We start from the raw sequence: 27,406 nt of genomic DNA, 5'->3' as shown, positions 1-27,406 counted from the left end.
AGAAGTCTGGGATATCATGGTGCATACCACACAGAACCCTGTTGTTGTGCCTACTGATGCTACTCAGTTGACAGCTTATAGTAAAAAGAACAACAAGGGTAAGAGGCTGATTCTAGACTGAATCAAAGACCATTGCATTCCTCATGTGAGAGGAAAGAGCAATGCTCATGAGATGTGGACAACATTGTCCAATCTCTACCAGAGTAACAATGAGAACCAGAAGATGGTCCTGAAGCAGAAGCTGAAGAACATTAAGATGGGTAATGATAGTGCAGCTGGATATCTCACAAAGATTACTAATGTGAGAGATGAGTTGGCAGCGATTGGAGAGGCCATTCCACCCACTGAGTTGGTGCGGTTTGCAGTGAATGGCCTCCCCCGTTCATGGTTGAACTTTGCTGATGGGGTTTGTGCACGTGAGACCCTTCCCACATGGGAGAGGTTTTGGGATGATTGCATTCAGACAGAGATCAGGAAAGGTCAGCTTGGGGCAGCCAAGCCAGTTGAGCAGGATGAGGATGTAGCACTGGTGGCAGGAGGCAAGAAAGGCAAAGGGAAGAAGCAGGCTTCCACAAGCAGTGGTGGGGGCAAAGGCAAAGGTAAAGGTAAACAGGGGAACACACAGAAGGACTATTCCAAGGTGAAGTGTTGGAATTGTCAAAAGATGGGACACCATGCAGTTGTGTGTCCGGAGAAGAAGAAGAAGAAGGGGAAGAACCAGGACGTGGCAGCTTCAGCAGAGATTGAGGACTTTCCTGGTCGTTTTGACCGAGAGTTTACGTTCACTACGTGTGAGTCCTCTAGTGCAGGATCACCTGCCACACAGGTTCAGAGGGAACATGCTTTTCCCTCGATTAGCGGAGCATCTTCAGATATCTGGTATGTGGACAGTGGGGCTTCACGTCATATGACAGGAGTCCGTGAGTACTTCTCAGAGCTTTCAGAGAGTGGCACTGATATTGAGGTAGTACTCGGTGATGACAGAGTTGTTAGAGCAGTCGGGGTGGGGACAGTGACATTTCAGAGGGAGTCCAAACCTCCCTTGAAGGTGTCAGAGGTTCTTTATGTGCCAGGGATGAGGTAGAACCTCATATCCGTCTCAGCTTTGGAGGACAGAGGATATGAGGTACTGTTCAGGGGAGGACAGGTGTTGATGTATCCCAGGGGCACTCCAGCTGATTCAGCTAGAGCGATAGGTGTACGCCATGCAAAGGTGTACAAGTTTGCATTCGAGCCCCTTTTGGCATTGAGCAGTAGTACCGACAGCAGAGCTAGCAGTTCTGAGCTGTGTGAGATTTGGCACCGCAGGATGGGACATATGTATCATGGAGCCTTGAGGACATTGCGGGAGATCACTACAGGTGTGCCAGATTTCAGTACTGATAACTTTGATACTTGCAGAGGTTGTGCGATGGGCAAATTTGCCAAATCCCCTTTTCCCAGCAGTGACAGCAGAGCGACGAGGATACTTGATTTGATTCATTCCGATGTGAGCGGTCGGATGTCTCATGTTTCCTTGAGTGGATATGAGTACTATGTTTTATTCATTGATGATCACTCCAGGAGGACCTGGATTTATTTTTTGAAGACCAAGAGTGAGGTCTTCAAGCGGTTTCAGGAGTTCAGAGCTCTTGTGGAGACTCAGACAGGTCGAAAGATCAAGTCCTTGAGGTCGGACAATGGAGGAGAGTACACCCTTGGAGAGTTTGTTGACTATTGTGCGGAGGCAGGCATTAGGAGGGAGTTCACTGTTCCTTACAACCCCCAACAGAACGGGGTTGCGGAGAGGAAGAACAGATCCATCATAGGGGCTGCCAAAGCCATGTTACATGATCAGGGGTTGCCATTGTTCTTGTGGGCAGAGGCCTGCAACACAGCTGTTTACTTGCAGAACAGGAGTCCGCATCGCGCCTTGGGGCACATGACTCCGGAGGAGGCTTTCTCTGGGAAGAAGCCTGATATTGGTCATCTTCATATCTTTGGATGCATTACATACTCCTATATACCCAAGGAGAAGAGGACCAAACTAGAGCCCACCGCAGAGAAGGGTATCTTTGTGGGCTACAGTGAGATCTCAAAGGCCTTTCGGATTTACATTCCTACACAGAGGAGAGTTGTTGTTAGACGGGATGTGAAGTTTGAGGAGGACAGGGCCTTTAGGAGGTCACGGGAGTTATAGTATCTGGATCAGCCAGACCCTCAGCAGCAATTGAGTCAGTCACAAGGATCCAGTGGGCAGGGATCAGGAGGATCCGGAGGTACATTTATGAGGATGTCAGGTCCGTCAGTGAGCAGTGGCTCGCCGAGCCAGAGGGGTGGTGCTCCGGGCAGCATGCAGAGCAGTTCACTAGGGAGTCCATTGATGGACAGTTCACACGGTGCCTCAGCTTCTACAGGTTCAGGTGCAGGCAGGAGGACAACAGACAGACAGTCAGGAGTTCAGGCTACTGATGGTGATGAGGAGTTTCATTCTCCTATGGGAGAAGCATGCTCAGGGAAGAGAAAGCCCAAGTGGCTTCAGGACACCTTGAGAGATGCCACATCTGTTGCTGAGCCGAAGAGGCCGGTCAGAGAGAGTAGACCACCTGAGAGGTTTTGTAGCTATATGGCGATGGTTACCAGCATCCTTGACTCTGAGCCTTCTAGCTATGAGGAGGCAGCTAGCCAGCAGGTCTGGAGAGAGGCCATGCAGGAGGAGTATTCTTCTATCATGAATAATGATGTTTGGGAGGTGGTGCCGAGGCCTGAGGGCAAATCCGTGGTTACTTCCAGATGGCTTTACAAGGTAAAGCATGCTGCAGATGGCAGCATTGAGAAATTCAAAGCGAGGTTTGTGGCTAGAGGGTTCTCCCAGGTAGAGGGAGTTGATTATGAGGAGACGTTCGCTCTTGTGGCTCGATATACTTCGATCCGCTCCATTATATCGATAACAGCAGAGTTGGGTTGGAAGATCCACCAGATGGATGTGAAGACCGCATTTCTCAATGGCTTCATACAGGAGGAGGTGTACATTGAGCAGCCACAGGGCTTTGAGGTGCATGGGAAGGAGTCCCATGTGTGCAGATTGAAGAAGGCCCTTTATGGCCCGAAGCAAGCTCCCAGAGCTTGGTACTCCAGGATAGATACATATTTGCAGGGGATGGGTTTCACAAAGAGTGAGGCAGATCCGAACTTTTACTTTATTGTGATTGGTGAGGAGCCTCTCATTCTGGTGCTGTATGTGGATGACTTGATCATTACAGGTGCAGAGAGACTCATAGAGCACTGCAAGAGAGATCTTGCGACGGAGTTTGAGATGAAGGACATCGGCTTGATGCATTACTTTTTGGGTTTGGAGGTGTGGCAGGAGGAGGGCATTTCTTCCTGGGGCAGGGGAAGTATATTGTGGACATCCTTAGCAGATTCCACATAGAGGATTGTAGACCCATGTCGACACCAATGATCACCAACTGGAAGAAGCTTCATGCTTCGGATTCCGAGTTGGAGGATCCCACATTGTACAGGCAGCTGATTGGTTCCTTGATGTATTTGGTCAACACTAGACCAGATATCTGTTTTGCAGTCAACACGATGAGTCAGTTTATGTGTGAGCCTAGGAAGGTTCACTGGGTGGCTGCAAAACACATTTTGCGATACTTGCAGGGGACAGTGGATTATGGTCTGGACTACAGGCAGGGAGATGGATTGAGATTGGCAGGATACACTGATTCTGATTGGGCAGGTTGTGCTTCTGATAAGAAGAGCACTTTAGGGTGCTGTTTTGGGTTGGGTTCAACAGTAGTGTCATGGTTCAGCCAAAAGCAGCAGTCAGTAGAACTGAGTTCAGCGGAAGCAGAGTATATGGCAGCCAGTCTAGCTAGTTGTGAGGCTATCTGGCTTCGCAAGATGTTGTTTGGATTATTTGGTCAGCCGTTGAGACCTTCAGTGATTTACTGTGATAATCAGAGTTGCATTAAACTCACAGAGAATCCAGTATTTCATGACAGGTCAAAGCATACCGGGACCAGATATCATTTCATCAAAGACTATGTTCAGAAGGGAGTTGTGAAGCTATATTTCCACTGATGAGCAGGTTGCAGATATCCTTACCAAAGCCTTACCACGGGGCAAGCATGTCTACTTCAGAGACAAGATGGGTGTGGTGAGGAACACCTTCCTCGGTAAGAGGGAGTGTTGAAATTTGGTACCGGAGGACAGGTGGTTCCCTTAGGCTTTGATCTTTGGCCTAGGGAAAAGTGTCCAAAAGAATTTATTTTTTCTCCTAAAGTGACTTTATAATTTTATAAAGTTAAATCTAATTTAAAAGTGACTTTAAGTGATAAAGTTACTAAGTCTAATTTTAAAGTGACTTTTATAAAGTCAATGAAAAATTAGAAAGGAAAAGTGACTTTGGAAATAAATGACTAAGTGGGTCTTTATTAAAGTGGGGTGAATTAAAAAATAAAAATTGAGATTTAAATGAGCATTTAATCTCAGCCATTGATCTAAATCTATTTCAGCCATTGGATTTAGAGATCACCCAAAAGTCACTTGGATCACCCAAAAGTCATTTGGAGTTATATTAAGGGAGGAAAAGGAGGAAAAGATCACATTTCGATTCAATTCTTTCATGAACAGATTGGGAGAAGGAGAGCAAGAGAGCAAAAGAGATTTCTGAGCAGGGAGGAGAAGGAGATAGCATTTTGGTACACATTCCAAGGCAGCAGTTGAGCAGATTTGTACAGCTGATTCAGCACACAATGAAAGGCAGATTTTGGCACGATTTTCGAGGATAGGTTTGCACAAAAATCGAGGAGCAGTTTGCTGTTTTTTTGCACGCAAAACGAGGGCCATACAGCAACATTTAATGTTGAAAGTGGGCATGAAAATCGAGGAGACCGTATAGCATTTATTGCTGTCCTGTTTGCTGTGAAGCATGGGAAAATAGATAAGTTGTAAATTTGCTTGTTGATTTTTTGCTGAAAATTTCTCACTGTAAAAGGCAATTTTCCGAAATAAAGAAGAGCTCTCAAACTGGTTTTCCCCAAGAGTTGTAGGGGGTTTTTCCAGGGTCACATTGACCAAAAATCTCAGTGTTTAACTGTGTTTTAATGGCTGTTTATTACTGCTGATTTTTTATTTCTGCAATTTCCAGCATTTTGTAAAATTTCCAGAATTTGTGTTTTCAGCAAATTTATTTTTTCCAGCTTGTTAAATGTATGGTTATGGGAAAGGGCATTTAACTATATGGGAGAAATAAGGAGAAACTGAAAACCGGGGTGGGAAAACAGAAATTTCTACAACAGTGCCAAGTCTCCATCTCTAATTTCCTAGAAACAGTTTTTTGGAAAACCTCTCTGTTCTCCCAGGCCTTCTTCCAAATGTGCGAGCCCTTTATATATCCAGACATTCTTATGATATCCTGAGGAAGCCAGGCACTAGCATATTTTTCCTTCCAGATGCTTGCCCATTGAGCCTTAGGATCCTTCATCCATCTCCACCAAAGTTTGGCCCCTAGAACCTTACTTAGAATTTCTATATCATCCAATCCGAGGCCTCCTTGTTTGTTGGGTTTACAAATCTTATCCCATGAGACTAAAGCCCATTTTTTCTTTGTTTCCTCTTTGCCCCAGAGAAAATCTTTTTGGATGTTTCTAAATTGCTGTAAAACTCCTTTTGGTGCTAGGAGAGCTGATAACATGAAGACAGGGATAGCTTGTAGCACAGCCTTTGTGAGAAACAGTCTGCCCGCTAGATTTAGAGACCTGTTTGCCCATTTCCTGACCTTGTCTTTCATCTTGATGATTAACGGTTCCCATATGCTTTTGAGCATAGGTTAGCCGTTAGAGGAACTCCCAAATACTTAGAGGGGAGAGAGTCTCTTTGAAATCCAATGATTCTAGAGACATTTCTCTGGATGGCTATATGTGTATTAAAGATTTTTTTTTTTTGATTTGGAAAGATTGACTTCCATAACTGAAGCCGAAGCAAAGTCTTTCAAAATTTGTTTGTAAGCTAGCGCTTCTTTGACCGTGGGAATCCCCCGTAACATAGTATCATCTACAAACTGTTGATGCGTCAGTGCTTGTCCATTTTCCGAAAGTTGTAGTCCTTGAATTTTTCCTGTAGCTCTAGCATATTTGATGGACCGCCCCAGCCCTTCCATCATGAGGATGAAGAGAAAAGGTGAGAGCGGATCTCCTTGTCTGAGACCTCGAGAAGGCAGAAAAAGTTCAGAGGGTGAGCCATTAATTAAAATTGAAAAGCTGGAGGAAGTCACCAGGGCCATAACCCATCTGATCCAATTATGGTCAAAGCCAAACGCACCAAGTACTTTCTTGATGTATGTCCAACTTACTTTATCATAAGCTTTGGCAATGTCCAATTGCATTATCATCCCCGATTTCCTTTCACTGGTTAACGAGTGTACCACCTCGTGTGCTTGTATGATGTTGTCTAGAATTTGTCTGCCCTCCACATAACCTGATTGCTCCCCCGAAACCAGCGAAGGCAATAAAGTTTTAAGTCTGTTGGCCACAACTTTGGAAATTATCTTATAAACAACATTGCATAAAGCTATAGGTCTGTACTTCTCTGGAGTTTGTGCATTATCCTGCTTCGGAATAAGGGAGATAAAGGAGGTATTGAGAGCCCTCAAAATGGTTCTGTTCCGCCTGGAGTCTTCCACAACCCTTATAATATCCTCTTTGACAATACTCCAACAAGCTTTGAAGAATTCTACATTGAAACCATCCGGACCTGGAGCCTTACCATTTTTCATTTCCTTGAGGACCTCACAGACCTCCTTTTAGTAACTGGTCTGTTGAGATTACCATTATCCTCTCTGGACACCAACTTGGGGATATGCTTTATGAGGTCCTTGATGAAAGGATCCTTGTCTAGAGTGTTTTCCTGAGCAATACCTCAGAAGTGCTTAACTAACACTGCTTCTATCTTCTCATGGGATTGATGTGTCTGCCCTTCCTCATCCTTGATCGAAGAGATTCTGTTGTAAGTCCTGTTTGCTATAGTGGTTTTATGGAAAAATTTAGTATTTCTCTCTCCTTCTTTTAGCCATTGAATTCTTGATTTCTGTTTCCAAAAAATTTCCTCTTGATGGCACAGCTTTTCCCACTCCTGGTGATGTTTCTCAACTTGGTCATTTTTGTCCTTGTCAAAACCTTCCTTGATCAAAACTTGATTGAGCTCCATTATTTTTTTTTCCACATCTCTCTTTCCTGCAAAAATATTACCAAATTCATTTTTATTCTAGGCTTTAAGCTTCAGTTTGATGAACTTTAATCTTTTGTGAAGCAGGAACATAGTTGATCCTTGGGTTTGCAGATCCTCGACCCACCATTCTTCGATGTTACTGAGGAATTTTGGGTGAGAAAGCCACATATTTTCAAATCTGAAAGGTCTATTTCTTGGGGTGCCTATTCCTTTGATTTCCATTTGAACCGGCCAGTGATCTGAGCCTCCGAAGGGAAGAATTCCAGCTATTATTTCCTTATCTATAAGCATGAGATCCTCAGATATCATGAATCTATCTAACTTGGAGGCTACCTGAGAGTCACCTCCTCGTTATTGTTCCAGGTGCAACAACCATTGTTTGTCTCAATATCAATAAGGTTCATGTTTTTTGAAAAGATTTGGAAGGCTAAGGAATCTTTATTTAGAGTTCTTGTGCCTCCTTTTTTTCCGATAGAGATTTGTTCATATTGAAGTCTTCTCCTAGGACCCAAGGTAGTCTTGCATGTCTGGCTTTTAGATCCACCAGGGAGTCAATGAACTTGATTTTGTCATCTAACCTTTGAGGGCCATAAACATTCGTGACTAGATAAGTTTCCCTGTCTCCTACTGGCTGTATAACAACTAATAAATAATTCCTAGAAGCCTCCGCATCAATAATACCAATTTTTTGGGGATTCCAGAGAGTGAGGATGCCACCTGCTGTATTTTCTGCTTTAACTTCTAGAAACTCAAATCTACTGAGCCATTTACTATGGATTTGCCTTAGTTTCTGAATGGAACATTTTGTCTCTTGGACAAAAATTATGTCCGAAGCTTCCTGTTTCATTCTATTATTCATCATTCTCTGTTTTCTCTTGCTACCCAGACCTCTAATGTTCCAAGTTGTGAACTTCATAATTAAAGATTGGTAAAGGAGTAACTGGTTAGGTCTTTCATCTTACCTGAGTTCACCATAAGCTTTCCACATTCCATTAGTAGCTCATTTTGTTTTTTCCGACCTCTTTTTTTCCCTGGATTTCTCGGTGCTAACCTCGGAGTCATTTTCGCTGCTTTCATCTCGTCATTGCTCTGCCTTTCAATGTTCTTTACTCCCTCTAAACCCTTTCCTTGGGTTTTCCATAAGAATAGCTACTGAAGCCGATTGAGCTCTTCTTGTGGTAGTGATTCTACCCCTCCAGTAGTTCCTTGAGCCAAGAATCCTTCTAGATTTAGGTTTTCTCTGTCTAGAATTTCCTGAAGCTCATTGTCCTCCATATCCATATCACTCTGGGTCATATCCTGGTCCATTTCCAGCTCTGATTCATTCAACATAATCCCCTTCTGTTTTTCGTTTTCCTCTGTCTGATCTTTTTCTTTCTTCTCTTCCTTCTTCCCATTATCTTCATTCATAGCTTGATCTTTTGCTGTTATTTCGTCCTCCTCTTCAAGAACTTGGAATTGGTTCTGGCTACCCGTTTTACCTTCAGCTTGATGTTATTTTGTCCCTTTTTTCCCGCTTTTTCCTTTATGAACTACTTTGTGAAAGCTCTCTGAGTCTTTCTTTGCGTTCATCTTGCTTTTGTTCTCTGCTAGACTGAGGGGGTAGTCTCTTAGAAGGTGCCCATGTTCATGGCATCTACGACATCTAAAAGGAATATGTTCATAGTCTATTGTTTGCACCCATTCCTCATCAAAAACCTCCAAGATGACTTCATCCGGGAGAGCTCTAGATAGATCCATTTCAACACAGATTCTAGGAAAAGAAGTGTATTTTCCCCTCCTTGTGGCTTTAATAAATCTTCCTAATTTATTGCCTATGGCCGCCAGGGATTAAGCTTACCAATAGTCAAGGGGTAGAGAATAGAGTCTAACCCAAACCGAAACCGAAGTAAAAGTTTCCCGCTCTGGAACAAAGTTCATCGTCCAGGGTCTCATATAGAGCCCTGTTGCTGCATAGAAGTAGGGCCCGCCTTCAAACACGCTGTCCTTATCTTCAATGTTAGTGAAGACCACAGTGAAAAAACCTTTGGACCCCAGATGTAGGTCAATGCTTCCTTTGGGCTTCCAGTGGTATCTTATCCATGTTTGTAAAGCTTTTTCAGTGGGCCATAGCCCCATAAATTTGCATATGATTGCGTAAGTCTGCATGTGCTCTCTGTGTTCCTGCAGCGCAGGATTATTTAAAACTATTCGAGGAGTAATTTCAGCTCTGGGTTTGCACTGACTCTTCTAATTTTTGTCTTTTGTTACCTGTATTTTGTCATTTTCTTCCTTGTCTTAAGTGCCATCCTTCCACTTCGCTTTGGTGTTTTCTGATTCCTTTTCCCTGTTATTTCGACCTTCCTCTGCCTCACCGTTTCCTTTCTCCAGAGACCTCCTACCCTTGTTGGCCACTACCTCCTTGTAGGAGGGAGTGGAGCTCCTCTCTGCGCCGATCCATGGCAAGAAACTCGCCGCCGAAGTTGTAAACCCTGGTCGCCTCTATCTCTGCTCCGCCTCTCCCGCCTTCACCAGGAGGATCAACATTCCTTCATGTTTGCTCTATCTTCTTGATGCTTTAATAGCTAAGTCACCTGACACGGGGATTCGGGACACGTAGGATTCGAGATTCGTGGTGTCGGATTCGGGACACGCTGACCCCCGGAACAGGGCACGTTATATATTATTTATATATATATATATATATATATATATATATATATATATAATATAGTTATTACTTATTAGCATATTTCTTACACAAATTTTAATTAATGATACAAATTTATTGATATCAAACATAGATCTTCATCTATAGCTATTAGCATGCATAGTACATACAAAATTCAAATAAATGTCAGTGGTACTGGTCACATAAATGATAAATCTATTAAAAATTTAAATCATGATTCATAATTCATAATTGAAAGACAACTTACAACTACAAGATAGTAAGATAAACACACTGACAACTGTAGTTTTCTCATTAAGTCATCAAATCAAAATCTGTTACATAGGTAGTGTTGGTGCAATGCCAATGACAAATAGAAATAAAAAATATAAAACAACTATAGGTATACAAGCCTCAAGGCATCAATCAGCATCAGAATCAGCATCACTGTCCCCATCATCATGGTCCCCACTGCTCTCCTCTGCATCCTCCTCCTCCCCTGTATCCATAGTCGCCTCTGCATCTGCTGGTATGGAGGTTGACCCCTCTAAGTCATCAAAACTAATAGGGTCTAGCACGGGATCATCGAGATCCATGTTGGCCAATGCCAACTCAACAGTGGTGTCCAGACCCATATCTTCAGGAAAGACATCCCACATCTTTGTCTTTCCCCTCAACCACTCTTCCCTCTGCCTGTAAATAAGACGAAGGTTGGTGTGCACATACACCATTGTCTCTGCCCTGGACTGCTCAAGCCTGCTCTTCTTCACAGTATGCAAATTCCCATATGTGCTCCAATTCCTCTCGCAACAAGAGGATGAAGTCACCTGAGAGAGGAGCCTCATGGCTAACTGCTGAAGAGGAGGGCTTGTTGCCCCATGATTTGCCCACCAAGAGTAGGGCTTCTTAAGCCCCCTTTCTCTAATCACATCATAACCTCCAAATCGACCAGTGCCAGTGGAAAACTCTGCAAAGGCATCCTCCACCTCAGCAAGCAATGCACTATCCTGATAAATCCGCCTCAATGCCTCTTTCCTCCCCTATGAGATTTCACCATCCATGTGAGGAGGGAATTTGCGGGAAGGTCCACCATTCAGCCACTCATGGCTGTAGTATTTGGGGTTCAATGAGTGAGCCAAACAATGTAAAGGTGTACAATTCTTGTCCCATCTGCGGACAAGAATGTCATGTATGGTATCGCAGAAGGCCTCTGGTGATGTCTCATACTAGGGGCACTCACTCTGTAGAATAATGCTCCTCACAGACTCAATCATGGAATCCCATCCCTCATAAACCTCTCCTAGGATGGGTTTGTCTGTATCTGCAACTCGAAGCAAAGAGATGATAGGGTCCATGATCCGAATAATTAGATCTACCCTCTCCCACCAAGCATCATCTAGTACCGTGTCCTTCACTCTTTTAGAGGCTGCCTGATCTGTCTTTCTCCAAAAAGACCAAAACTCAGAAATAACCATGGACCCAAGAGCAGTCTTGACCTCCCTCAACTTCTTCAGCATCATGAATGAAGATGCAAACCGTGTATCAGCAATCTTCAACAATGATAGATTGCTGTACTCCTTGTAGATAGTGAGGGCATTTGTATGATTTTGCACAAAGTTACGGATATGTCTTGCATCCTCAATAATGCTTCCAATCCAAAGCACATCAGAAGCAATGGATTTCAGTGCTAAGTTCAATGAATGGACAATGCAAGGTGTCCAAAACACTTGTGGATATTTAGCTTCCACAATCATGCCAGCCGCCTTGCAAACAGGTGCATTATCTGTAATGATTTGCACACAAGAATCAACACCTACCTCTTCAACAACTCTAATAAATAACTTACCCATAAATTGTGCATCCTTGTATTCGCCAAGTGTATCCACTGCTTTCAGGAAAACTGGACCATTCAAGGAAGACACCATGAAGTTGATGATTGGGTGTCGTGCTGGATCTGTCCATCCATCAGAAACAATGCTAACCCCAGATGTTGGCCATGATGCCTTAATAGGCTCGAGCATTTTTTGCACCTCTTTTTTTGCCTTCGTCAACAATGTGGTTCTCAGCTTCTCTGACCCAGGAGGCACATACCCTGCTGGAGCCCCTTGAGTTAGAGCTCGGCACATCTCAACAAATAAAGGTGAACGTGCAACATTAAATGATATGAAGTTTTGATAGAAGAAGGCAATGGTGAGATCAAGCTCTTCCCGTCTCTCTTTTTGGAAAATCCTGTCCATTGGACCAAGTGATCTTCTTTTTAATGCTTGTCCCCCAATAGAAGTAGAACTCTCAAATGGAAATTTGGTGGTGGCTTTCCTCAAAAATGGAAGGGGGTCTTCATTCTTGCCCTTGGGTGCTTTTGATTTTGAAGCCAGTGCCACATGTTCCATACCAACATTGGCCTCCTTTTCCAATTCTTTTCTCTGTTGTGAAGTAATAACTTTACAAGTTCCAATCCCACAACCAGGTATAGCCAACAAATGTGATTTCACACGGTAATATGTGCTTTTGAAAGAAATGTTACAAAAGTTGCATTTCCATTGCACATTGCCTCCTCCCTTTCCCTTGTTGTTTGGCCCATCCTCTCTTGTGACATATTTCCACAATGGATATTTTTCATTGTCTTTAAGTCCTCTGCCCTCAACATTACTTGCAGCAGACTCTGATGATATTGGGGGAGGAAGAGCATCTCTACCCATGACATTCTTTTCCTTCCTTGCTGCCCCTGCCTTTGATTGAGCCATGTTACCACAACCTGTAAAAAAAATGAACAAACTGCTGTAAAAATTTAAATGAGCAAACTGCTGTAAAAATGAACAAACTGCTGTATTACGAAACTATTTACCTAAATTTATATACATATATATAACTTGTTATATTTGAGTGGACTCAGGACTGGGATATGACTGAGTTATGGGCATGCTTAGCTTAGTTCATTGATGACAGCCTACAGCCACAGGTTATTTACTTATCTATATATGTATTATGGACTAATACGTTCTTTGAATCTTTTCCTAATGTGCAGACATAATACTCATCACTACCTACAATTTTTGAAGCTGTAAGACATGCCATTAATGTAAACAACTTCAATATGTTCAGTTCATGGTTTTTCAAACAGTGCGGCAGCACCTTATGACTATACTTCTTCATGATTAGGAGTTGTGCAAGGCTTGACCTTGGAATGATGGACTCACTATTTTATTGAAATTTAAACTGTTTAATCATTAAATCGACCTAAATATTCCATCACTGGAGCTGCATATGAAGGAATAGAACTGCAGAATTTTAAGATTCGTTCTGAAATTTTCCAGCCTCTGACAGATGTCGGTTCAGATGGTAAAAACTCGTGTTTTTTAATAACAGATACAGTTGAGAGCTGACCATCCTCTGACAAAGAAGTCTGGCAATTTATTTTAGAAATGGGCATTTTATCTTCAGTGAGCGATGTCAACACCTGTTGCTGAGACTTCCATATCTCCAGACTATTGCCCGGTTCATGTTTCATAGTTTGGTTAGGAGACTCAGCAGGAATATCAACTATCTCTGAAGACTGGCTATTCAGGAAAAGCCCATATGTCAAGGACTGTGGAGGCATTGAGGATATGACATGATTAACAGTAACTTTATCAGCAAGATCGGAACTATTTGGCAAGACTTCAAATTCTGAACTATGCAAAAAACTTTAAATTTGTTCATTCACTAAGATAGAATGCCTTGTTCCATAGATATGGTGGTCTGCTTTCATTACACAGATGATATTCTTATTGTAGCTCGTATTATATAAAGATGATGATCTTTCTGAAGCTCGTTTCCTGATCCTGTGCGGCTGTGCCTACTTACCTGCAGTTTAACGATGCGGCGATGCCTGACGTTGGGTGGACTGTGGTCGATCTGCGGTCCGCTCCTCGCAGCGACAAAGAATGAGTGAATGAGCTGAGAGGGACGCCCCTTTTTAACGTTGCAGAACCCTCAAAACGAATCGCAAACCCTAAAAACGAATCGCAAAACCAGGACTCGCTTTTCGGAATCGAGACACGATTTGTAAATTGGGGCACGTTACTGGACACGACGTGCCACAATAGGACACGACGTGCCCTCCAATCCTGACACGAATCGGCATAGAATCATGTCCGATTCGACCGATTTGGGATTCGTCGATGGTTTTGAACGAATCCGGTTTCCTAGTTTAATAGGCACATCCTTTTCCTATTAAATGTCTTTTTCTTTATATCAAGAATTTCTTTTGCTTCACAGGGCTGTAACTCTTATGTTTTCCCAATTTGTCAACAGCTTTCTATGCCTGCGCTGATAATTGTAGTATTTACCTTTTTTCTTTGAAGAGCTGTGTACCTATGCATCTTGAGCCTGAATTCTGCACTAGATTTCTGAAATGAAAGTATTGCAATTGTCTAATTTACACTGACATTGATTATTTTGTTTGTGTGTAATAGAATAGGAAAATTATTAAATTTGGAAAATATATTGAGTTTAAAAGCATCAGATAATCCTCAAAATGAATTTTGTAGGACATGAATGGCAACAAAATGATCAATGAATATGTTCGAGAGCACAAGTTAGGAGCAGGCAGCTACGGCAAAGTGGTTGGTTTAGATTTTCTTCTCTATGAAATAAGGTTTATTTCATGCCAAGCACAAGTGAAGAGAACCATACTGATGGTACTTCTGTTTTTGACTTTCTAATAGGTACTTCATCGAAATATAAAAGATGGGAAGCTGTATGCCCTCAAGGTACTGCACTGTAACAGTGTATTTCTGATTTCTTTGTTCTTGGACCTTATGACTGCACTAGACAGTATTTAATGAATGCAATATTTTTGAAATTTGATTTATTTCGGCATGGAAAATGAGTCTATTGCCCCCCAATAAAATTATACAATATTCCATTTCTGCTTTAATAATTTGGAATTTCTTCTGTCAGACATGTAAAACTAGGAATTCTTCAAGATTCCAGTAGACAACCTAGAGCTCATTCAGTTATGTGTTAGTTCAAGATTGCAAACTTTAGAACTATTTAGCACAAGACAATATGCAAACATTAGTTGCATTTCAACTTTTTTTGGTATGACCCTTCAAAAACCTTGAAATATCATTACAATTGGAAATTGTAGACCATTGACACCAGCAAAATAACGTCCGCAATTTGAATTGCAAGGAAATTACCTTCCAAAATTTGGTTTTTTTTGGCTGCATCTTGCTTATGTATAGGCAGCAAGGTTCCTGATACTGCACAATATTTTCTGTTCTGAATATTCTGAGTAAACCACACAATATACTTCAGCTCTCTTGGACATGCACAACAGAAGATATCAGATACGAGGCATATAAAAGAAGATGAAAGTGAAGAATTCCTAGACAAGAGACAATCTCTAACTAAGAAAGAATTTCTGAAAATGAAATAACATAAGCTTGTGCATTTTATCGATAGAAACCTTAATGTAAATCTTTCAAATGTTACCAGTGAACACATATAACTAATGATAGGCATAGGGACCTATATGATATATGATTGCTCGAATAAAAATTCTTGTTGCCTTTTTTGTTTTGATTTTTATGCCATGCAATGTGATGCTGTATTTGCTCGCAATCAGACAGTGAATATTTTAAGAAAACTAATAGAAGTTTATTTACAATGTACATGCTTATTCTACCACCGATTTTGATTTGATTTAAATCATTCTGGATTGTAAATGCAGGTTTTTCACAAGTATCGTCTTTCCAAAGTGCGCGTGGCACCGTCAGAAACTGCTCTCACAGATGTACTAAGAGAGGTCGGAACTATTAACACATTAGTTCTAAGACATTAGGTCTGTTATGGGATACGTCTAGAGTATCATGCCAATTTTTTTTTCTGACATTTTATGTTCAGTGTTTCAGGTTTCAATCATGAAAAAGTTGGACCACCCCAATATTGTCAATTTAATCGAGGTGATTGATGATCTTGATACTGATCAATTTTACATGGGTAAGATTCTAAGAAACCACTTGTTTTCTTGCGCTTTTTTGCATTAATGTTGAAGGCTAGTCCAAATAAAGAATACTGTTGATGATGCTTTCACTAGTGTTTGCATGTTGTGTGGACAGTCATTTTTCTGTTACTGCTCTAAAATTGGTCACAATATAAAATTGTGCTTGTCATGAAGGCCTGTGGCACCCAAAGCATAAAGGAAGTTTGTTCAAGTTTCTTTTAGGGGATTAGAAATTAGTGAGCATATGGTATGATTGGATTTTGTACAATAAATTAAACTATGTGAAGATTACGTTGATAATTTGAGTGCCGAGTGTCAAAGTCATCTTGTAGTGCTTGCTGTACTTATCCAAGACTGATTTCAGTAAATTCGTTATAATGCATGCTATGGATGCAAAATATGTTATTCTAACGATTTTTCTTTCCTTAGTTGCTCAATATATACGTTTAGAATGTTCTATAAAATCATCTATTAATATGAGCAGCAAATGTACATTGGGCTAGAAAAGTGAGCACACACAAAATCAAAATTGGGTAGGGCCACAATTGCCCATGAATTCAACCAATGCCCTTTGGGCAAAAGGTGAAAATGCATAATACCTAGAACATAAAACATAACCAAGTCTAATGATCCGATGTTGGGAGTAGCATAAGTGCTCAACCATAGTTATGTAGTAGATGTGATACTTGATAGGCCCTACGGGCATACACCAAACAATATATCATTGTGATTCTTCGGGGTTGACCCCTAGTGCTTTATAGTTGGCTCTAGATTAGTGACAATTGGCTCCTTACCATAATTATTTCTATTTTCAAGATGGTGAGACTGTACATAGGAAGCTTATCATTATGTTGTCCATATGGGGGAAGTTAGTTGTGTTGATTCTCCCTTTGCTTTTTGCGCAGAGAGGCGCTCTACTACCCAGTATAGGGGGAGATGTAGGTGTAATGTAAGTATGTAAACATTTTTACATGTTGGCTCATTGTGTTGAGTTTATATCAATATGTTTTTTTTTTTCCCATAAGGAAAAAGTTGTAATTTCTATTAAAAGAAAGAAATTACATTTTGTAGATGCTGGTCGCATATTCGTTTGTGGCCATAGGCCAACCAAGTTATCAACAAATGATCCTGTATGATCTGGACCTCCACGTAGGGAGTCTTGTAGATCTGCTGAAAAAACCAAAATTTTGATATCAAAACTTGCTCTACGCAGAGAGCCCTGTTATAGACAGTTACTGTATATAGTCTGTACAATCATGAGTACATATATCAAAAAGGAAATATATCAGCTGTGTCTGATTATGTACGGGTCTGAGACCCATTTCTATTAAGATCCATATAAGGCCTGTGATAGTATTGATGGAAGGTTCCATCAATCTCCTCCTGTATCAGCCATTGATCTAGATGGCTGTGCGCTGCTTCTTTGGAAAGTTGATCAGCTTCAGTGTTCTGTTCCCTGTATATATGGCGACAGACAAAAGAATCAAAAGATGTAATCAGTCTTTTGGCTTCGTCAAGAATATGTCTCAGAGAGAAAGCAAAACAATGAGATGCAGAATTTAGCCAATTGCAAACTATCTGCGAATCTCCAAATAGTTGAAGGTGTCTGCATTGTTTTTGGATAGCAAAATGTATGATATGTTTTGCGGTGCTTAATTCTGCAAAGTTATTGGTGCCATTTTCAAGCTTGGTCTGGATCTTAAAGCAATGGGACTCATTTATATATAATACTGCTCCCCCGCCGCATCCCTCATCCTGAGCAGAGCCATCAAAATAGGCCCAGGGCTTAGATTTATCAATGGTAATAGGAGCAAAGGAACGTGTTGGTGCAGTGCGGTCTAACTCAGGGAGCATATTATAATCAGCAATGGTGAGACTCATAATTGTCGGTCAGTGGGGAGCCTTGTTGTTAAAGATGATTTGATTCCAAGCTATCCAGATAGCCCAACAAACAAGGAGGGGCATGTTAATGGGCTTGCCTGAGTGTTCTCTTGTCCAATTGTTCCAAGCATCCAAAATATTAGTCCCTTGCCAAGCTTTAAGGGAGGTAATATAAGATGATATGCTGTGCCATAAATCTCTGGTGACTGTGCAGTGTATGAATAGATGATCAGTACTCTCCTCTTCGCAACAACAAAGATGACATCTGAAGGGTCCGTTGAAAGATCGTTTCAAGAGATTTTTTCCAGTGGGAATTTTATCAAAAATGATGTTCCACATTAATAAACGACAACGAGGGGCGGCCTGGAGTTTCCAGATCTTTTTCCAGTGCGGTAGGATGTCAGGAGGCTTATGTGGTTCCATTAACTTCAGGTATCCCATTTTAGGAGAGTAAAGACCGTGTTTGGCTATAACCCATATGAGCTTGTCCGATCCCTCAGTCAATCTGATATTTGCCTGTGTGAGAGCATCTGTAAAATTACTCCATTCTAACTGCCATGGTTCCGGGATGTCCAGGGCCGCCGCGGAGGTCCAAGCCTGTTGTAGGAAAGTAGAATTTGTACTGTCGCCAATATGATTTATGTGAGTAATACCCCTGCTATGAAGATGTCTGATAAGGCCATCCGAAAGTCTGTGCATGTTGCCACATCCTACCCATGGGTCCATGCCTAATCTTACATCTTGTCCACTCTTGATGCGCCAGGTAATGCCATCCCGCAATAGGGGGAGGGATAGTAGAACTGCCTTCCATATGTTGGAGATATTGTGTCCCACGTTATGTTGCTGATGGAACCAGTCCATAAGGTGAGCGGGCCAGATGTATTTTGCTTGGGCTACTCGTGACCAAAGGCTGTCTGTGGTCAATAGTTGCTAGCCAAGCTTTGCAGCTAATGCTTTTGCAAATAAATCTAGCCTTTTAATACCCCAGCCTCCCCAACATTTTGGTCTGGCAATGGTATCCCATTTCACCCATGCAAATACTTTCCCAGGCTGATGTCCATTCCATAGAAATCTGGTACAGATGCTCTGTAGTCTGTTTAAGACACCTCGGGGTATCCAGGCCAGTGTCATCCAATAAACTGGCGTAGCTTCAATGACGGCTTTGATGAGGATCAGACGACCCGCTCTAGAGAGATATTTGTGGTACCAGATTTGGAGTCTTTTCTCCACCTTTGCAAGAAGCCATGTCCAGTCAGCAATTTTGTAGCCGAGAGGTTTTAACCTGTATCCCAGGTATTTGATTCCGACAGCGAGCGAGGATGAGGTGAAGGGGAAGCGCTGGGCAGCATATGCAAGTTCGTGACGTGTAACACCAACAGTCGTGATAGTAGATTTGTTGTCATTTACCATCATCCCCGTAGCTTGCTGAAACATGAGAAATATATTGTGTAGAGTAGTGACATCGCCAATGCTTCCATTTAGAAAAATGAGTATATCATCCACAAATAATAAATGGGTGAGGTGAAGATTTCCAGAGATGTTAATGCCAGTGATCTGATGCCTATCTCTGGAGAATATGATAAGCCTGCTCAGTCCTTCGATTACAAGAAGGAATAGAAGGGGGGAAAGGGGACAGCCTTGTCTGAGCCCCCTTTCCGAGGTGAAGAAGGATGTGGCCTCCCCGTTTAGAAGAATACTGTAAGCAACATCTGATATACAACTCATGACCCATTTGATGTAGGCGAAGGGGAAGCCTAGGTGAGTCAAGAGCAATCTGATGTATAACCAATTTACTCTATCAAATGCTTTGGATAGGTCAACCTTGAGGATCATACCTTTTTGTTTTTTAATGTGGAGGGAATGGAGGAGTTCTTGAGCAGTGGCTATGGCTTCGTGTATCTGCCGATGGTCAAGGAAAGCGAATTGTTCAGATGAAATGTGGCGAGATAATAGAGGCTTCAGACGGTTTGCAATGATTTTGGCGATGATCTTGTAGAGACAATTGCAAAGGGATATGGGTCTGAAATCATTGAAGGATGTAGGGTGATCGGATTTAGGAATGAGGGCGATGAAAGTAGATTTGATAGTCGAGGAGATCCTACCAGATTGCCTGCTCAGTTCGACTATCTTCAGGAGATCGTCTGCAATAAGTCAAAAAAGGCTATGAAAAATTCGATGGTCCAGCCATCAGGGCCGGGGCTTTTATCCTTCTTAAACCATTTAATGGTCGATTCTAGCTCTTCCATGGTCACCTCCTTGGTGAGATCATCATGGTCCTCGGGGGAGACAAATTTGGGGAATTTTTCGGCCACACTCATTATTTCAAGAATACTGGCCTCACGGGGAGCCTTGTATATGCTTCTGAAATGGTCGGTTGCTAGCTTAGCAAGGTGCCTCTGAGAAGTAACGATATGATCCTGGTCATCTATTAATTCCCAAATAGTGTTAATAGCCTTCCTCCCGTTGGCATATTTGTGATAGAATTTGGTGTTGTTATCCCCTTCTAAGAGCCATATAGCTCTGCTCCGCAGCCGCCAGCTTTCCTCTCTATCCTTCAAGATCTGTGATCGCTTTGCAATGTGGGCCATGTATAGGTCTTTTCTTTCCTGTGTGGGAAAGATGCCTCCCGCCTCTTCTTCATGTGATGCTATGATTCATTCTGCCTCCCTCAAAATATGATCATCCCGGAGTCTCTTCTGATGTGCCCATAGCTTGGAGATTCTTTTGAGCTCCGTTATTTTCCTGATGAAGCCTTCAGTGAAGTGTTCATCCTCTTTGATAGGGTTCCTCTGCCAGTACTCGGTTACCATCTATATGTAGGAGGGGTCCTTTAACCAAGAGGAGTTAAATTTGAAGGGGCTCTTAATTTTGTTGTAGGTATCAGAGATCTCCAAAAAGATTGGGCGGTGGTCAGATATGCCTCCAGAGCCCACCCATTGCCTTATACGGGCAATCCTGCTGTGGAGGGATTCTTTGATAAGAAATCTGTCGAGTCTCTTGGCTAAACTCTGCTCACCACTTCGATTGTTAGACCAAGTATGTTGTAATTTTGCCATGGGAGTGTCTATCCAGTGGTGCTCATTCAAAAGGGTGGATATAGCTTCCGAGAAGGGGTCAATCCGGGCTGCATGTCCCCATGATTCACAGAAGCCCATGGTAAAATTTAAATCTCCTCCAAGTATGATATTATCCTGTTGTAATAGTGCTGAATCCAGTAATGAGTTCCAGTAGGCAGCCCTATCTGAGCAAGGATCGTACACATTGATGAGCCGAAGATCTAATTCCATAGAGAGAACATAGGCGTCTATACCAATATACCCTCTGCCACCCCAAGTATTCTTGATTCTCAGCGCTCTATTATTGATCCCAATCGCCAAACCGCCAGATCTCCCAGAGGCATCCAGAGCGTGAAAAGTCCAGTAGGGCAACCAGGTCTGGAGGGTGGAAATAAGGGTATCCGCAGGACAGAGGGTTTCTTGCAGAAAAATAATATCCGATAGAGAGAGGGAGAGAAGTCTCCTGAGGGCTAGTTTTTTGGGTGAACTAGCGAACCCTCTGCAGTTAAAGGATAGTATCTTCATGTCGGATGAGTAGCAGGGCCATTCAATGCTCTAAGGGCCCTATAGATGGTCTGCTGTCGTCCTATAGCGACTTTAGCATCAACAACATGTCTGGCTTTCGAAATGCGAGATGGACGCCCTTGGGAGAGCTTATGAGAGGTGGGCGCGGTGTCAAGGTCCAGACCGATGGCATCTGGGCCGTTACCTCTAGTTCGGGGTCGGCGGGAGTATCTGGGAGGAGCAGGGGGAGAGGGAACCGAAAGCGCTTCCATCAACTGCGAGGGAAGAGATGGCTGGCACGACGCTGTGCTAGGAGAGGGGACCGGTATAGAGCAGATGAGAGAGGAGGGAGGTACCGGTGCAGGGGAGGGAGACTGAAAAGGGGCAGATGTGGGGGGAGGCTGAGAGGCAACCCGATGCATATGAACAGAGACAACCAGATCATGCAAAGATGTAAAAACAATAGATGAAGAAGCGACAGACATACCCGGTGTATCGTCGCCTGCCGGATCAGGGTCTTCTGGAGCGGGGGCAGGCGATGGGCGGGTGGGAGCCTCCGTCGAGTTGCCAGGAGGGTTTTGAGGAGCGCCGACAACCTGCTCCGGAGATTCCAAAGGCTCCGCAGACGGGGGCTAAGCAGGAGGAGAAGTAGATTGATCCGGTACCACGTCCTGAGCACGATCTAGCCCTTTTCGAAGAAGAGGGCAATCCCGGTAAAGGTGCCCAACTTTGTGACACCTACAGCATCTGTACGGGATCCCTTCATAGTCAATACTCTGTTTCCTGGAAGAGTCCCTCCACTATATAGTGATATATTCCTGTAAACCTCCCCTGGTGTCCAGATTGATGAGAAGCCGCGCGTAGGCCATCATGCCGGTGTGTAGATACGACTTGTCGTAGTCCATATAGACGCCAATGGCGTTACCAATCCTCCGAAAAATATCTTCAAACCAGAACTGCAGGGGGAGGCCGGGGAGCCTGATCCATACAGGTCCTATCCCAATCTGTTCAGTAGCCGGGTCGAACATAGGGGTCCATCGCTTAAGGAGGATCGGGGCGTGATTGAAATGCCAGAAGGAGGAAAGGACCCAATTTGTGTGATCGGCACGAGCGAACCTTAATGCGAACCATCCCCTCACAAAGGTTTGCACGAAGGGTATGTCTACCAGGTGATGGCCCCAGACTTCAGTAGCCCAGGCTTTCAGGCATGCAGCCGAATAATTCCTGCCTCTGATGCGACCCACAAGGACTCTGTCCGCAAAATCCATGATTTCACCCCACTGGATGTCCTCCTCAAGCCTGAGAAAAATATCCTCCTCCCTGGATTTGAAGCAACGATACTTCTTTTTGGGGCCAGATCTCGGCTGGGGATGCGGGAAGGGATTCGATGCCGGGTCGGGGCCGATACCAAGGGAGGGTTGAGTGCTTGTTGCAGGGGGACGGGAGCTAATGTCGGCGGAGGTAGATGGACCGGTGAGGGGAGGGATATCAGTGAAACTTCCAAAGAAAGTACCGACAGCAGGGGGGAGGATAAGGGGAGTGCGGAGGGCGGGGCAGCAGATGAGGGCTAGGGTAACGAGGCGGGATGAGGAGAGGAACTAGGGTTAGGGTTGATATATCCAGCCACAAACCCTAGGGTGGCCGGAGAGTGAGGAGGCGTAGACAAAGCCGGCCAGGTAGGGGGAATATCCGGGAGAATCACGGGAAAATGTCGCGGAGACAACCCGGCAGAGTAGGCAACCAAATTTTTCGGGAGATCAGAGTGGAGCATACCTTGTGATGTGGACAGGGGCGTACGCTAGATGGAGACACCTTCCAGCGGGTCTTCAGTGTAGTCGACAACTTCCTGGTCCTCCATGATGCCAGTTACAAAAACCCTCGGAACGACGGGCACCTCGAAACACAGATAACCGTGGAGGGAATCGGGTCGCGACAGAGAAACCAGCCGTAATGGTTATGGAGAGTAGACGGTGAAGATGGAGCTGCACGGAGACGGGTTAACCGTAGAGCGTCGGATCCGGTCGATAAACTGTAGGATGAACGACGCCGGATGCGGATGACTGGGAGTGGAGAGAATAACAGTTGCGGGCTGCTGCAGATAATGTCTGAAGCCCTAATCCTAACCGAACCCGCCTCACGTGAAAACCTCTGTTAACGCCATCTCGCTCGGTCATACCCCAGTTTATATCAATATGTTGAATTTATAAGATGTAAATAATTTGTAAACATTTACTTGTTGGCTCAATTAAATAATAATAAAAGGTTAGAAGTAATATAGAGCCTGGTGGAGATGATGTAGCGTTTGTAAAAGGTTAAAAGTAATAAAAATAATAAAATTCAACTTTTTATATTGCAATTTTGCTTTTATTAACAAAATTATGAATAACCTTTTAGATAAAAGAAAATCATAATATACATATCACATTAAAATATATGACATACAAGTAGTAGCTATAAGTTAAGATCCCTTTTACCTTGTAAATTAAAATAATGATTTTGTAACCATATTTTAATTTAATTAACAATATAACAATATTTGTAACCATGGATATTCACGCTCACTTTACCATAGATATCATTAACTTGTAAATAGGATTTGTTACAATACCATGGGCCAATACCATGGCTCATCAACACCACATGCCCAAAAACCATCTCTCATTCCACAATCAAAATATATTATAAATGTTTTTGTTGGAAATACTGGGGGGGGGTGAATCAATATTTCTTTTTCAATTGTTATTTTACCAGTTAGAACATTTATATTTAGAACACAAGATGAACAAGAATAAATTCTTTTACTAATATAATATTTACAATAAAATAGATACAATATATATATATATATATATATATATAATTCCAATTTGTTGCCAAGCACCAACTTGGACTTTTGTGAGGCTCCAACCTCTAGAGCACCAACTCTGTTTTGTCAAGGCACCAACCTTGGACTTAGGAGCACCAACTCCCAGGACACCAATCCTTCCAGTTCTGAGACACCAACCTCAAGGACATCGATCCTTCCAGTTTCTGAGGCACCAATCCCAAGGACACTAATCCTTTCAGTTTCCGAGGCACCAACCCCAAGGGCTCCGACCCAATTTTGTCAAGGCATGTTTGATAGTAATGTTCTGCTCTCAGAACTCTTCTTTACTGAGTTCTGTCCATTTACAGCTTCACTGTAGTCTCCATGCTACAACATCAATGACAACCAGTGTTCTTATGAAGGAGTCTTTACAACTCTTCATACTCTCTACACAAAGTCTGCAATAGCCATCATGATCTTTGATAATGTCTCTGCATAGCTTTAGTGAGTCTACTATTAGCTGCACTAAGCTCTGCACAAGAACCAACTTTCTGTTCAAGCATCTGTTCTAATAGTCACAGTAAATGCTTCAACACGACTGCTTCTTTGCTAGCTACTTCTCCCTTTAAACAATGTCAGATAAAACTTTATTTATCACATCACAGACTTGTTTTTCAGACTGCATTTTGTACCTGATTAATTCATCACAGGTCTGAGTCTTTCACAGGGTAACACGATCAACAAAGATGCTCATCCTTTGGATGCCTCCTATCCTGTTGGACCTTCGGCCCTTTTCTGTTTTGCTGGACCTACGACTGCCTCTGTTTCTTCCAATTTTTCAACAACAACCCCATAAAGGCAATTCTCTGTTTGCTTATACTGATACGCCTGACCTTTGGCTTCCCTTTCACTCGCTTGAACTTCCGCTTCCTCTGTGCTCGCTCGACCTTTTGGCTTCATCCTTTGATTGCTTGACCTTGGATTTCCCGATATCTGGCTTCCTCTGTCTCTTCGTGTTCACCAACGCTTATTGGACACGTTCAGGAGGAAGAGCGGTCGAAATACAAAGAAATGTTGCTTATTAAAAATATCAGAGAGGTCCTTCTCCTTTAATAATATTCATACATTAGACTTCGTTGTTTACGGAGAATTAATTGGAGAGATAGTACCAACAGGGAGGCCCCACATGCCACGTCACAATCGCAATCGCAATCGTTCATGCCCACTAAGTTATCGGAAACGTTAATTTATGCTTTTGGCCTTAAAAACCCCGGGCAACACATTTATCAGAATACACAGGATTACACGGAAAAACTTGGCCGAACGCTTAAGGCCTGACTTCAAATACAATACGCCCGCATCTATAACTTCTTCGGGTCCGCTCCTCCATGACTTTTTTCGCAATCGACAGTTTTGCACACAACATGGCCAATTCCCCTTCTGCTGACGGGATGGATGCGACATTCAATGAATTGTTTTTAATGAATCCATCGGGTCCATATATATATCGCAATCGGCGCTTTATAGAGTGGCAAGGCTTTACAATATATGTGATATGCGACAGATGCGTTAATATGTTAAATCATATTGCAATGGTGTAGTCGGGTCCGCGTTGTTATCGCAATCACAGTTTACGTTGAAATTTGGTACCGGAGGATAGGTGGTTCCCTTAGGCTTTGATCTTTGGCCTAGGGAAAAGTGTCCAAAAGAATTTAATTTTTCTCCTAAAGTGACTTTATAATTTTATAAAGTTAAATCTAATTTAAAAGTGACTTTAAGTGATAAAGTTATTAAGTCTAATTTTAAAGTGACTTTTATAAAGTCAATGAAAAATTAGAAAAGAAAAGTGACTTTGGAAATAAATGACTAAGTGGGTCTTTATTAAAGTGGGGTGAATTAAAAAATAGAAAGTGAGATTTAAATGAGCATTTAATCTCAACCATTGATCTAAATCTATTTCAGCCATTGGATTTAGAGATCACCCAAAAGTCACTTGGAGTTATATTAAAGGAGGAAAATGAGGAAAAGGTCATTCATTCTTTCATGAGCAGATTGGGAGAAGGAGAGCAAGAGAGCAAGAGAGATTTTTGAGCAGGGAGGAGAAGGAGACAACAGCTTGGCACACATTCCAAGGCAGCAGTTGAGCAGATTTGTACAGCTGATTCAGCACATAGTGAAAGGCAGATTTTTGCACAAAAATCGAGGAGTAGTTTGCTGATTTTTCTGCACACAAAACGGAGGTCGTACAACATTTATTGCTGTCCTGTTTGCTGTAATTTCCAGATTGCTGTGAGGCACGGGAAATGAGATAAGTTGTAAATTTGCTTGCTGATTTTTTTGCTGAATAATTCTCACTGTAAAAAGACAATTTTCAAAAATAAAGAAGAGCTCTCAAACTGGTTTTCCCCAAAAGTTGTAGGGGGTTTTTCCAGGGTCAAGTTGACCAAAAATATCAGTGTTTTAATGGCTGTTTTTAATTGCTGATTTTTATTTCTGCAATTTCCAGCATTCTGAAAAATTTCCAGAATTTGTGTTTTCAGCCATATTTTTTTTTTTCAGTCTGTTAAATGTATGGTTATGGGAATGGGCATTTAACTACATGGGAGAAATAAGGAGAAACTGAAAACCGGGGTGGGAAAACAGAAATTTTTACATGGTATCAGAGCACGAGTGCTGAAGGGCAGTTTGGGACAGCAAAAGGAAAAAATTACAGTTGCTGATTTTTCACTCAGAAAATTCCAGCAAGCTGATTTTTTCATAAATAACAGTTTTATTTTTACTACAACAGTGTTATTTTTCAGTTTTAGGACAACAGGATGTCATTGAGATTGAGGGTGGAGGATAGGTTGGATGGGCATACAAATTACAACGTTTGGAAGGAGAGAATGCAAAGTATCTTTGAGGAGGCAGAAGTCTGGGATATCATGGTGCATACCGCACAGAACCCTGTTGTTGTGCCAACTGATGTTACTCAGTTGGCTGAGTATAAAAAGAAGAACAATAAGGGTAAGAGGCTGATTCTAGACGGAATCAAAGACCATTGCATTCCTCATGTGAGAGGAAAGAGCAATGCCCATGAGATGTGGACAACATTGTCCAATCTCTACCAGAGTACCAATGAGAACTGGAAGATGGTCCTGAAGGAGAAGCTGAAGAACATTAAGATGGGGAATGATAGTGCAACTGGATATCTCACAAAGATTACCAATGTGAGAGATGAGTTGGCAGCGATTGAAGAGGCCATTCCATCCACGGAGTTGGTGCGGATTGCAGTGAATGGCCTCCCCCGTTCATGGTTGAACTTTGCT

The 27,406-nt window shown here is 42.5% G+C and overlaps 1 protein-coding gene across 2 annotated transcripts in view; it reads left to right on the top strand.

Moving 5' to 3' along the window:
• LOC149215105 (serine/threonine-protein kinase GRIK1-like) overlaps positions 1-27,406 on the top strand; it is a 132,096-nt gene that overhangs the window by 33,900 nt on the left and 70,790 nt on the right. For both annotated transcript variants that reach the window (XM_089392518.1, XM_089392519.1), the window contains exons 2-5: positions 14,392-14,466; positions 14,569-14,613; positions 15,579-15,653; positions 15,760-15,847. In XM_089392518.1, the coding sequence (XP_089248644.1) occupies positions 14,392-14,466; positions 14,569-14,613; positions 15,579-15,653; positions 15,760-15,847 (283 nt within the window). The remainder of the gene's footprint in view (positions 1-14,391; positions 14,467-14,568; positions 14,614-15,578; positions 15,654-15,759; positions 15,848-27,406) is intronic.

Source organism: Pinus tabuliformis, chromosome 1_1 (assembly GCF_031772625.1).
Source record: "Pinus tabuliformis cultivar Carrire ecotype Pingquan chromosome 1_1, CPIR1, whole genome shotgun sequence".
NCBI lineage: Eukaryota > Viridiplantae > Streptophyta > Pinopsida > Pinales > Pinaceae > Pinus > Pinus tabuliformis.
The sequence above is the reverse complement of the archived record's forward strand: the minus strand, read 5'-3'. Positions and strand labels throughout refer to the sequence as shown.